Genomic DNA, 14434 nt, shown 5'->3' on the forward strand with positions numbered 1-14434 from the left:
GGGAAATGTTTATTCATTTCATATAATTTGAAGCAAATCTTTTTTATCCAAGTTTTACTTTCCCCTACTGATGCTTCAAAGAATGCTAAACTAAAACAGGAAAATAAAGAAAATGCTGATGACGTGCCACATCTTAATTTGACAGCCTCGTGATCTCCTAGTGCAGAGGGAAACCACAGAATGCGCCATGGGCATGTGGGCAGACAATAATTTCAACCATTCAACAAATATTTATTGAGGCTCCAACTGGAGTCAGGCTGATGGTAGACTCTGGTATAAATACACAGACCTGGCTTTCAAGGAGCTTATAATCGAATGGGGGATCCAAGAAGTAAACAATATTTGGCAATAAAAGCCATGACTCCAAGTTAAGAAAGCCATGCGCAATGCATTCACTACACTTACACACTAAATTGCAATTTTTAGCCTTTGCTGATCCTTTATCTCACCCACCTCCAGACTTGTCTCTCTCACAACCTTTATCCAATCCATTAGCAAATCCTATTAACTCTTATCTTCAATTCTTATATCCAGAATCCAAGTTGTCACAGCCTCTACTGTTGCCACCCTAACCCACCCACCTTCGAGTCTGCACTTGGGAATGCTCTCCAGATACCTGCATGGTTCACTCCCTCACCTTTCAGGTCTGTACTCAAGTGTCACCTTCTTAATGAGCAACTCCAACTAAGACCCCTCCTCACTTACACAAACCAACCAATACACTCTAGATTGTCCTTAATTACTTTTGTTTGCCTCGCTCTAGCATCCAACTGCAGTAGGGCAAGGACTTTGTTTTCTCACTGCCATATCCCCAATATCTACAAAAATGCCAAGCACATGGTAGATTTCAATAAACATTTACTGAATGAAAGAATGAATAAATGAATTCTCTTCTTTCCAGGATCTTCTCCATGCCAGCCATACGGGGCAGCAGCCATACGGGGCAGCAACCATCAGAGACACAGTGAGGAGACAAAGACAATTCTGATAGAATTGCATTACACATACCTGATAAAGCATCAATAGAAAAGTTGATGGCTTTAGTTTGAAGCATCTTTCACGTTTGTTTTCTAATTGACAAAAGGCAAGCAAGGAGTCTGAAACAATCTGAAAATGTTTTTCAAAAATATTTTAGGAATTTTATTTTTATAAAATTTTTTAAATTCATGTATTAAAATGTATACAAGGCAAAAAAAACATGTAAGCTGTATCATAAATACAAAACTAAGTTTTCAAAACATAGAAGACACATACAATGTAAAAAAAACTTTACAGATACAAAATGCAATGTAATTTCCAATACAAAAAAATAAAGCAGGGAAAATGCTAGAAAATGCTCCGCTACAAGTACAAAACCAAACCCTCTCCAACTGACCCGTGAGCTGCCAGAACATTTGCAGCTCCTTCACACAAGACTTCTCCTCTTTCCTCACGTTACCTGTCTTTCTTCTCATTTTCCTTTTTAATTTATTTTTAAGACAAGGGCCAATCGAGGCTTTTTGAAAGCTGATGTTATATTTTAACAGTCAAGTGGCTTTTAATTCTGAAAGTTAATACTTTATACTCTGAGTTTAAAAAGAGTTCCTAAACATTGCATGCAAATCAAATTATGATCTGGCTATTCTAAGCAGAACACACTATTTACAGAAATCTTTTTATAAAATTAAGATTTTCACATCATATTTGCTTAAATCACAGTAAGTCTGTAAACTAAATTCCTCAACTCATCATAAAAACAATAAACAAACCTCCTCAACAATGTAAAAGATTTTACTTATTCTATGTACGGTTCCCTCAAATCCGAAGGAATACCTAATCTAAAACATATCTGGAGTGGCCTATTCCCTCCTACCTGCCCACATCTACTGATAGGCACCAATAGAAACTGGCTTATCTACTGTTAACTAATACTCATTTGATTTAGTTCCCATTACAGCAACGAAAATTTTTGAATTTTGGTTATTTTTTTATATGAGAACCACATCTATTTATCACCGCTTCCCTTAACCATATATTTCAGAGAAAATGTTTAGATTTAAGCTGCAATTAAAATTCCTAATCAGGAGGTCAAAAAAGTTAGTTATTGATGCTTCTGTGCTTCTTCCCTGTCAAAAGCTATCCTCCCTGATTAGCCTGAGAGGGCGGGGGAGAAGGAAGAAGAGAAGGGGAAGATAGACTGGTGGGGGTTAAAGGTGACATCTTCCCGAGTCACGAACACTCTTCTGGTACCGCATAGAAAACCAGAGAAAATTCTCTTAAAATTCACTAAGAGAATAGCACTGACAATACCATTCATCTACACGTAAATGGAATTAGAAGAAAATGATTTTTTACAATTTTATATTTCTTAGGAAAACGCTTGTTAAAATTTATGATTAAAATTGGCTCCTCCCCAATTATTCTGATTTACCAACATTTAACTGTGAAGCAACTGCTGAAAAAAAGGAAAAAGGTGAGGATTAAGAAAGGTCAAGTTCAGTTTGGGATTTAAAAAGACAGAGCAGGATAGTGCCAACTCAGAGACTGACAACGAGAGTCAGTTATGACATGGGGCTGCCATCAGCCAGTGAGAAAAAGGTAGACCAATAAAATCTACTCGCTCCAACACACACAATTTTTGCTTCACAGAGAGAACTTTTGAAACCCCAAGACTCACTCATTGAGTGAACTATTAAAGGAAATGTTGCAAACTTCACACACAGACATAATATTTTTAAAGCAAATTTAAGGGGTGCAAATAAGCTCCAAGATTGTATTTAGGAGAACGATACCCTTGGGGTAAGGGTGGTTTAGAAAGCAAGCAGCTGCTTCCCTGAGGCACAGCCTGCATAATGATAGTATTAAAATACATATTTCCTTCAAATTATTAATTATGTCAACCAACTGGAATGCACCAAGAGAGAATTTTATCAACAGTATAACAAGGTACCTATTTACATTTGCATTTGCATCTTAAGGACAAACTTAATAATGATGATGATTATAAAAGACAAGATTAAAGGTGTGTTCATTTGGGAAAAGCTACATTTATAGTATTCATCCAACCACAAACACTTTTGTAATGAACGCAATAGTGCAAAACAATTCACAGCTTTACAAAAAGTTGAAATACAAAGTTTCATTAGAATTTTTTCCAATTCAAAATTAAAAAGAGTTCAACTTACATTAATGCTAACTATTTTACTCTAAAACCTGCAAAATATATAAAATACCAAGATTATCAACAGTCACATATGTTTTGAAGTCAGGGGACACGTGTATTTTCTTAAGATTGGTTCCATTTGTGTAGAAGGTCTGTGAGGATTCTCCAGTGACAGCATTCCACCACTGTTCAAAGAACAATAAAATTCTCATTAGATTGGTAATTACACTGTCTGACAATTTGTAGCGCCAGCCAGATCCTTCACCCTATCACCCGCTCCCCACTCCCAAACTTAAGCAAACAGTAGGAAAGAAGTCTAGGATTTAATGCTGAATATCATATTATCAACCTGGTCAGCCCTTCCTGATTAACGCTGGTGACTGGCTCACAGCTACCCGACACATAACTCCCTGCAAGGCGCGCTGGGGAAACGCGCAGGCTGCAGAGAGCTGCAGACACAAAAGGCTACACAAAGTCCACCACGGCCACGGCCAGACTGAACCCCCCTGTCTGCATGTCTTTCTCCGTGGAATGCACAGAAGAATGCCCCTCTCTTCTCTAAAAAGGCGCCTTTGCAGACAGAGACTTGTATTCTGGCAGACAGCAAGACTATTCATACAGGATAGAATGTTCTTTCCACTGAATCTTCCCTTTCACTAGAAGTGATTCAAGAGCCCACAACCAAGTTTCTTTATAAAATAGTCTATACTTTTATTTGCTAAATAAACACTAAACATCTCAAATGTGGCAGGTGCTCTGGCCGAGTCCTTCCTTTTTCCTTGCAATCACCGAATCCACTAAGATTATAACAATATTTATATTCATTTACCAAATGGAGATCATAAAGCTTACCTATATATCTCATAGCTAAAATGAGGGCAAAAGAGACAACGTACATGAATACCTTTGGAAAAGGCCTCAGGTGCCTCACGATTCTGAGTATTACAAAAACAATAATAGTGTCATTCACTTTTGTATCCGTGGCGGTGCCCAGCATTCTCCTGACTGGCACGTGTGACTGGGTCAAAGTAAACCTCACTGAAGCAACATGTACTAACTTGACATTTTCCAGAACTGCCAATTTTGCTTTGTAAAACAGCAATGTAATCAATACTGCAGAGGACACTTTCCACCTACCTGGGAGAAGACTCATTAGTTTTCAGTCCCTAGGGGCAAACTGTAGAGGTAGTAAGGCCCTTAGAGACCACCTAGTCCAACTACCTCATTTTACAAATAAGGGAACCAGGGTTCTGAGAGAAAAAAGGCCTTGTCACCTAAGATGACACTGCTGGCAGGTGGCAGAGGTGGAACAGTTTCTGGCTTCCTAATCTAGTGCTTCCACTATCTTTCCCTCTATTAAAACAGACCACTCTAGTCAGAAGCACTACACCAGCTACTAATTTGAAAATGACTAAAAATCAGTGACATTACAATAGCAGCTAATACAGGGGATTTTTAGGGCAATGAAACTATTCTATATGATACTACAATGGTGGACACATATCATTATAAATTTTTCAAAATTCACAGAAAGAACACCACCAAGAGTGACCCCTAATGTAAACTATGGACTCTGGGTGACAATGATGTATCTATGAATGTTCATCGATTGTAACAAATGTACCACTCTGGCACAGGATGTTGATAGCAGGGGAGGCTATGTATGTGTGGGGACAGCGGGTATATGGGGACTCTGTACTTTCCGCTCAATCTTGCTGTGAACCTACAACTGCTCTAAGAAATTAAGTGAATTAAAAAAAACAGCAGCTAACATTTCCTCAGGGTACACTACGTGCCACCACATAATAGTGCTTTACATGTATTAACTTCTTTCACCCTCCCAACTCTGTAAGATAGATATTATCATTATACCCATTTTACAGATGAGAAAATCAAGGCACAGAGAGGTTACATAATCTTGTACAGGATCACAAAGCTAAGGAGTAGCAGAGCCAGGCTTTGATCTCAGGCAGTCGGCCCCAAGGCTCACTCTCCTGGCCATTACACTCTGCTGCCCCTAAGTAATGGCACACCTGCATTGATCGCCATGTATTCTATATTTTGAATCAGGCTTTCTCCTCATGAGTATGAATTAACGTTGGTTCTTGTCATTTTAACAGTATATACTCTGTGGCATAATACACGTAAACAGCTAAATTATATTATGCCAACTTATAAATAGGAATAATTTTGAAAGTTGAGCTTTTTAGCTACCGGATATCTTACTTTACCTTACTGATATGCGATTTATACAGCTTGGATTCTAAAGTAAACAGGCTCAAAAGGCCTAATTTCTTGGAAACTACAGCAGCTGTTCCTTTTTACTTTTAATTTGCTCTGTGCTTTTGGATAGTCTCATTAACATGCTGGGTAGATGCAGGCTGGGCTCTATCATAATCAGTTTAACCAGGCTAGTAATCAAACCAGAGGCAAGAACACCCTGACTGTCACACATACAGACTGAATATACAGGCTATGGGTTCTTTCACCTTAAGACATAACCTCCATAGTACAGATACCTATTCTGTTGCTTTATGTCAAGGTTCTCCAAGAAATCTGGTCACTGATCTCTATCACATCTTGTAAGCCAAACTCACGACTATGTGAAAGCCTTCGATGGGGCCCAGAGCATCGAATGACATGGTCTCTAGAAGCTCAGTGTCAAAGCTGAGCAGCTAAGTTTCTCAGCAGTTACTGCAGCTCAAAGACAGCAATGCTGATCCTCTAAGCGTTATCCTCAGAGCAGACTAAGACTTACAGTTTATCTTCACACTGAAGGAGGACGAGTGGAGATAGTCTCAGGATCCCCTAGTAACTGAATAAAGGTGTACCCCAAAAGGTGTAGGGTAATGCAACAGTCTGTAAACAGCATTGTATTTGCAATGCAAACTTGTAAAGGAATCACAACGTACATCCTCTCATGGGTCTAAAAACGTCCCTCTAATTTATTTTTTTCAGAAGCTACATTTTTACTTTGAGTAAAATTGCAATAACATGGGTCCCATATAACCAAAAACTTCAATTCTTTCATTCAAATTTTTTTTAATTTTATTTATTTTTTTTTTTTTGAGAAAGATTAGCCCTGAGCTAACTGCTGCCAATCCTCCTTTTTTTCCTGAGGAAGACTGGCCCTGAGCTAACATCTGTGCCCACCTTCCTCTACTTTCTATGTGGGACGCCTACCACAGCATGGCTTGCCAAGCAGTGTCATGTCCCCACCCGGGATCCGAACTGGCGAACCCTGGGCCGCCAAAGCGGAACGTGCCCACTTAACTGCTGCGCCACCGGGCCAGCCCCTCATTCAAATATTTTTGAACATCTTTACTGTGTGTGTAATCAGAATCATCTTCTACACTTGAATGTTTCCATTAAAAAATAGCAGTATCATAAAATCTAATTTATTAGGGATCTATTTTCAGTAGTCAGTACAATATAGTATCACCTTCAACCCCTTTAACAAGTAAACCACTATTCAAAAGACTCACTTCAAGTATCCCCCTCCACAGGAAGCCTCTGCTAACTCCTAAAGGTAGAACTGCTCACTCTTCTCCTTGGGCCTCCACCATCCTTATGCAAATGTGTCCCAGAACCCCTCCTGCACTTTAGAGATTTTATTTACTGTCTGCTTCCCCCAGACAGTAAGCCACCTGAAGGTAAGACCCAAGTCTTAAACATTGTGCCACGCAGCAGTGTCTTAGCACACAGTGAGGACTTAACACATTCTTATTGAGTGGATGGATAAATAGATCCAAGCACCAAAAGATGACCCTGAGGCACCACAACGCACTCAAGCCTTGGCCTCAGTATTCACTTGCTAAGTTTGTGTAAGCCAACTTACTAACCATGTAATTTTGGAAAGTCACAACCTCCATGAATATCAGTTTCCTCATCTATAAACCAAGGATAATAAAATTTAAGCCTCACAAAGCTGGCTAATGAGATAATGTAAGTAAAGCACTTTGTAAACATAAAGCAATATGCTGCTGTTGCTATTATTATTATTATTATTATTATTACTACCACTACTAATACTAATACTACTGACACTTAAGAAAGGAATTTCACACATTTTTTTAAAGACTTTCAACCAAAATAGTTAACAATTAGTGAAGTGGAAAATAAAATTAAGTTCAACACCCCACTTTCTAGTGATTCTGATCATCTAAGACTTTGTATGGGGCAGTATGAGAGCGCTAGACCAAGAACATCCCTAACACTGTCCTCTCAACTTCCAAGAGAGCTGAGGAAAGTAGTCTTGCAGACGGCAGTGTCATCACCGCAAAACGGGGATAAGAGTAACTACTTTTCCACTCTGCTGGGTTGCATGAGGCCCAACTAAGAAACAGGAAGTGAAAATAGCTTGGAAAGTAGGATATAGGCTGTTCTTTTCTTTCACAGTCTTTGAGGAGCTCTTACCTTAAGAGATCCTTCAGCAGAGACAAGCATTTTGCTATCTGGAGAAAAGCAAAGGTCAGTCACCCAGCCTCCGTGGGTAGCAGCTCCTTCTTCTACTGAAATCGGAGCACACAAATGAAGAAGCTCACCGTTTGAGACATTCCATATCTACATAAACATGATACAAATTCATTAACATGGTTACCCAGAAGTTTTATATATATCTGTCTCATGTGGAGCATATTTGGAAATCTTTCTTAAAAATATAGTTCAGTGATACCTTAGGAATTTTTTTTAGATTGTCTTCTCTCCCGTCAAAATTTTTAAAAAACACTAATTATAATAAAAACACATTATTTACAATATTTATCATTAACTATACTCCAAAAATAAAACAAAAGGACTTTGATTGATTGATTAGGATATTGTGGATCTTTTCATTTAATAAAAAGAGAATGATGGGAGGAGCAAGAAATAAACAAAGAAGACCTAGTATATAAACTACCTCACAAAAACACAGAATTCTGTCCAAGATCTACCACTAAGAATGATGTCATTCAAACATCTAAAGTATAACATATTTTAAACAAAAAGTCTCTGTATGGTTCTAAATATACATAAATTATTTTACTAGACTCATAAACACCCCAATTAGTTTTAGATGCTAATATATCCATTTATTTCCACTTAATACATGAGCAGTACATGCTCTAATTTTTCAAAGACATGCACATCAGAATAAGAAAAAGAAACAGAAGCATAAATAGCAAAAGAAAATAATCAACATCGTCATTTGTAAAATGTCTCCTTAGAAAATCCAAGAGAATCCCATGGAAAACTCATTAGAAAGAATTCAGTACGACAGCTAAATATAAGAGAGAGATATACATAAATTAACAGCTTTCTTTCATTTTGAATAATCAGGTAGAAAAATTTTTTTAATGTACTGAAGAAAAATTTTTAAATAACACTCATTTAAAGAGAGACAATTTTTTCCTTCGGGAGTTTCTGAAAAATGAAACACTGCCTCATAACCAGCAAAGGAGCCCTTTCATCCAAAGATGAGAACTCAGAGCAAAATTAATGTTCCCAAAGCAGCCCTGCCACTTCAGCTCAAGTGGCATTTATGAGACTGGCATAGAGAAGGTTGGTTACTTAGTCCTCAAGTGGAGAATCTTAATTTTCCTGGAAAGCCTATCTGATAATGCCTCTATTCCTGCAAATTGCATACTCTTTCATTCTTCTGCATTATATACCTATTCCTTGAATTTTAATTCTTCATTTATAAAGAAGAAAAAAAACAAGACTCTCCTCAAACATACTGGTTAGCAAAGCAGCTATTCCCAATGCCTAAACTTTTCCCATCAACTGCCCCATCCTTCCGACACAAGAGGCAGGCGGCCCATGAGGACTGCCACAGGCTACACGGTAAATGTTGACTGTCTCATGGACATAGGGCTAAAGAGATCTTTTCTTTCAGTGCTGAAAACAGCAGAAGTTGCATTTCATTTATAATCTAGATAACAATTTACAAAATCATTTTCCTCAAATTCTGCCACTAAAAACAACCTTTGGCTCAGGTCCAAGAATTAAGATGAATCATTCTCAAGCTAATAGCAGAGAACCAACTGCAAATAACTGAGGCATTTGCTTCCTCACATTCAGAAGAAATGCTTCACTCTAACATGAATTCTCTTCTACAGCGAGTACAGCTGTGAACCCAATGTGCACAAGAAACAAAACATAGAATGCCTCATCCAACCAGAACCCCAGGGCCTGGGCTTCCCTGTCACATTAACAAAGGTCCCCAACGTGGTGCAGAGGGCTAGCTAAAGCTCCAAGAAGAGCAGTGCTTTCATAGCAGCAAACACCATACCCTGATTTCTCCGTTGTCATCTCCAGTCGCCAACAGCGTACTGTCCCCAGAGAAGACAGAGCAGCGCACACAGCCTTTATGGCCCCTCAATTCATGAAGAGGGGAAAGGAGTTCAAAACTCCAAATCTGGAAGGCAATTAAGATTGTTTAGGAATAGTAAATACACTTGAAATGAGCATCTGCAAATTCAGCCTTGAGTCCAAGTCAGACATAGTTTAATCACGTGGAAATTCTAACATTCAACAGTTCAGAAACTTTCATGAGACGTCCAAGTTCCAATTTTGCAACCTTATTCATTTTTCTGAGTCTCCCTTTAATTACTCAAGTTAACTTGAGCTCAAGGATCAAAATCACAGCTTCTTGAACTTTAGACTTAGAAGGAAGAACAACGAATAGATTAAGAGCAGTCTATGAAGTGAAGCAGACTTGAGTGTGAGTCCTGGCTCCACTATTTACTAGTTCCTTGTGGTCTAAGACAACCCACATAAGCTTGTCTAGCTTCAATTTCTGCATCTGTAAAGTGGGGACAAGAGTACCTATAGTGTGAAGATTAAATGAGATAATAGAAAGCAAAATTCCAACACAGGGCCTAACATATGACAAGTGTTATTTAAATGTTAGTCACTAAACTATCCTACTATCTTGGCAGCCAAACGCTGCTCTTTTCCTTCCATTACTCTCCCTCATGGTTCTGTCATCAGTTTTTAACAAGCATACACTAAAACCCACCATGTTCTAGGAACTGTCAGCTAAGAATTGGTGGTACAAAGTCCCTGTCCTCGAAAAGTTCACAGTCTAATCAGGAATACAGGTTTATGAACAGTTAAGTGAACAGCTGTATGAAGTAAATGCTCTAATAAACATGAGTAACATGTAATGGGAACACTGAAGGTAGAACAGCTAATCCTGCCTGAGGGCCAGGAAAGGGTTCATTGGAGAGCTGACACCAAATCTGGGTCTGGAAGAATGAGTCATAATGCTTCAAGGAAAAAAGGAGCAAAAGGATGTATCAAGCCAAAGTTAACAGCATGCACAAAAAGATGGAGGTAGAAGTAGCCTGGCACAGAGAGAACAATGCAGCAGAAAGAGAATGGTGACGGGCTAAGGAGGTTGGCTTATAAACCATCAGGTCACAAAGGTGCTTCACCAGGGGACTCAGACATTAGGGAAGATAAACTGGAGGAGGCACAGACCAGAGGGAGGTCCACCAGTGAAGGAGGAGAGCCTGGGCATAATGGTGGGACAAGGAGAAGAAGGATCCGAGAGACACTGAGGAGTAATCAACAGAGCATGAAAGACAGGATAGAGTCCTAGGCAATTCTAAGATTTGCAGTTTGGAAAGATAGGTAGATAATGATGCCATTAACAAAAATGGAGAAAAAAATAAGAGAATGGAATATTCAATGTCCTCAACCAGGCAGCATCATTTCACTGGAATGTAATTTTCAGAAGCATCAACTTACATCTATCATATAAAAATTTACTATGGATGAGCAATTAAATGTAAATCCCTTTCAATGCTTTTTATTGCCTGTAATATGCAGTATAGACTGCATTTGATTAGTAACAGACAGAAAGTAATCAGGAAGAGAGAAATCAAAAGTCCTCAAAGTCATTCATTTAATCTACTTGACACTAACAAAATGCCAATGGGCATCTTCTAAAAACTCACAAAATATGAAAAGACATGTAGACAGAAACTTATTATTCTGTTTTAGATATTATTTGGGCTCATAATACAGAACTAATACCAAAGTTTTATGCATGCACATTTCTGCTGATTGACCTACCTTTGCAGTCTTGTCAGCAGAGGTAGATGAAAACTTGGTAGCATCACGAGAAATATCACAAGAAAGTACTGTATCCTGGTGACAGACGAAGTCTTTTTCTATTCTTCCAGTAATAATATTCCACACCTTCAAAGGAAAACTCAGAAGTTGACACTTTTAAAAACATTCTGTATTATTGAACATAATCAGCTAGAAGACAGATCTATAAAATAAGAGCTTTAGCACATTGATTGTTCTGACCTCTTTACTTTAAGTGTCCTTTAGTACAAATGCTCATAAACACACAGCAGATGTAGGTGACTGCAGTAAACAGAAAACAGGCATGAGAAAACAAATTTAAAAATGTAAGTAGTTACTTATCATCCATCTGCTTCTGGGTGTCACAATATAATCATGGTAATGGTAAAATACTTTTTAAAAAAGAAACCTGTGCTTCACATTACCTTCACTGTTCCATCAAAAGACCAAGAAAGCAGTCTTGAATTTCTCAAGAGCCTAAAGTCTTTCACTGTTTCCTGATGGGCTTGCAGAAAGACATATTCCTCTGATTGCCAATTCCATACCTGAATAACAAAAAAATAAGTCTGTTATAACCCTCTCCCCATAATATCCCATTGGAGGGGTGGCAGAGTATGTGCTCATTTGTCTAAAGTCTTTTGTCCTCATAGCATTTCAGTAAAACAAAGAATATAGTGTCCCCATTTTATAGACAGAGAAAAGCTATGGTTAATTAACTTGACTAGGGCCAAAACAAAATACTTTTCATCCTAAATAAAATTTGTTTTCTTCAGTTGCTTGGAGAGCAGATAATTATACTAGAAGATAGAGAAAAGCCACAATATGCTAGTGAGCCCACCATCTGATTAAGTTTTCCAGAGAAAATTATCCCAATTACATATTCACAGATTTCTAAACCTCACAACTTAGGCAAGTCTGCAGATTCTAGTTCCACTCAAGCTACTGAATCCTACTGGCCCTATTGGCTGGGAAAGTCAGCTGATCAGAGCAGCTTCAAACAAGTTCATGGAACGTTTGAGCTTCAGATCTTAGCTATCCCCTCATGCAATCCTCAAAATGACAAAAACGGTAATACAGTACATTATTTTTCACTTGGAGCTCCAGGAAGATCTCCTCAGGCACAAGGGGGCCTGTGTATGTTATATAGACATGTATAAGACACAGAGATGAACAGAACTGAAATTTATTTCTATGCCAAGTCCATGCAAAGAAATCTCTTAATCACTAAATCAAAGCAACTGTACTTAGAGCCTTATTAATTCTTGACTTGAAATTAATTTAACAAATGTTTATTTAGCACCTATATGTGAGGCAAATATGAATGAAACAAGGATCTAGCATAAAGAAACCTGAGTCGAGCAAAGAAAATGAGGCATACCAAAAAAAATAAAAACCACAAAAACCCAACAATAGAAGATATAATGATAGAGATAAAAAAAGTTCTGTGAAACTCAAAAAAGCAATTCCTTAGGGAAGACTTGATGGAGACAGTACATTCAAAGTAGGCTTGAGGAATGGGTTGGAAGTATGATTCATAAACTAAGAAGGGCATTTCAAACAAAGGGAATAAAGGCTTAAGTTAAAGCACAGGAGTGGAAAAATGTGGAAAGAGTATAGGAACCTTCTCATAATTCAAAATCTGCCTGAAGGAACAGGAGGAAAAACAGGTTGGGAAGATACTTAAAGAAACAGCCCAGAAGACCCAATGAAGCTAGACTTCTGAGCTGTGGGCAACCAGGCAGGCTCCAACAGAATTTTCTTCTATTTTTTAATATCACAAATAAAAAGATAAAAATAAGCCACTACCAAAGGTATGCACATTAGTAATATTCTAGGTCTAGTTTCTGACTGGTGAAGGTTAAATGGTAAAAATGTCTTTAAGGTCTTTCCTATCAGGCTTAAGTAAAACTGTAAAAGAAATGACATCTCTCTTATCCCCTTTCTTTACTCCTTTATCCTCTACACTTAGCAGCCACCCTCCCCACCAAGCCCTGGCTCTCAGATCTCTCCATCTCTTCCGCCTCGGAGTGCTCCTTCACAGAAGCAGATAGCAGGAGCAGGGTACCCTGCATGTGAGCAGGGGACCTTAGAAGAAGAGCTGGAAGCGAGAATAGTTTTAAAGAGAATGAATTAGGAATTTCAGTATTTTAAGAACTCATTGAGATATGTGTGGGGGAGGTGGAAGAAACAGAGGCTTTTCTGGCTCCCCAAGTCATATCAGAAAGGAAAGGCAACCTGTGTAACTAAACATAAAATACCCTAGACCGTTCCACCAGGAACTTTCTGGTTCCCTCCTCCTCCTTTCTGGGCTTACTGAACTAGAAGATCAGTGGCTATTACTAACAGCTCTTCCTGGTTGACTGGCACTGCCATTCCCAGCTGTGTCTGATTCTCTGTTCATTCCTGACTTAGGTTCTAACTGCTGCCCTCCACATCAAGAAGTCAGAGAGCCTTCCTGAGCAGATATAACAAAGAATTTGACAATCACTTAGTGGATTTTGTGGCAGAAGCTTTCTGATAAGACAATGAAGATAGGGGTACTTTTTGTGTTGGACTCAAACCCACTGTGCTACCTGAATCACCTTACATAATAGCTAAACTTCCACCAACATTATTCAAATGTATCAAGGTTGAGTTTTGAGATGTCTCTACCATTAGCTATGATTTTTGCAATGCATATATACTGCAGAATTTTTTCAGCCATATAAATAATAAAATTTTAATTTTAAAAATGTTAAAGAATCTTCTTATACCTGCAAGAATCAATATATTCTCATACATTAGCTCAGGTGAACACTGCTACTACTTTGCTACTACTTGGGTTTTATTTACCTCAAGGTAAAGGATCGAAAACCAGCAAGGTAGACCTCAATTTCACAACTCTAGGTGCTACAATCAAGCGAGTTGACTCTTCCACTTTTGGCAATAACTTTAGTTCAGCTTAACAAAGGTTTACTGAACCTACCACATTCCAGGCACTGGTGATACAAAGATGATCAAAATAAACCTCCAAAATGGTAACCATGTGAGCTGTGTGCAGATTTGTTAATTAACTTGATTGTGGTAATTATTTCACAATGCGTACATATATCAAATAAAGTCGTATGTCATAAACATATACAATTTTGTCAGTTATACTTCAATAAAGCCGGGGGGGGGCGTAGTAAACCTCCAATCAATAATTTACTAAAACACAAAAAAACTAAAACAAAA

The 14434-nt window shown here is 38.2% G+C and overlaps 1 protein-coding gene across 5 annotated transcripts in view; it reads right to left on the minus strand.

Annotated features, from left to right (window-relative positions):
- Positions 1-1121: 1121 nt before the first annotated feature.
- The window catches only part of APAF1 (apoptotic peptidase activating factor 1), a 78783-nt gene continuing 65470 nt past the window's right edge, over positions 1122-14434 (minus strand). For 2 of the 5 annotated variants that reach the window (XM_046646217.1, XM_046646216.1), the window contains exons 23-27: positions 11647-11766; positions 11204-11329; positions 9414-9539; positions 7559-7705; positions 1122-3327 (exon numbers count right to left, since the gene is read on the minus strand). In XM_046646217.1, the coding sequence (XP_046502173.1) occupies positions 3181-3327; positions 7559-7705; positions 9414-9539; positions 11204-11329; positions 11647-11766 (666 nt within the window). In that variant the 3' untranslated portion in view covers positions 1122-3180. Of the gene's footprint in view, positions 3328-7558; positions 7706-9413; positions 9540-11203; positions 11504-11646; positions 11767-14434 lie in introns of those variants that run through there. The other 3 variants (XR_006886129.1, XR_006886130.1, XM_046646218.1) reach the window with 3 other exon arrangements.

Source organism: Equus quagga, chromosome 19 (assembly GCF_021613505.1).
Source record: "Equus quagga isolate Etosha38 chromosome 19, UCLA_HA_Equagga_1.0, whole genome shotgun sequence".
Lineage (NCBI taxonomy): Eukaryota > Metazoa > Chordata > Mammalia > Perissodactyla > Equidae > Equus > Equus quagga.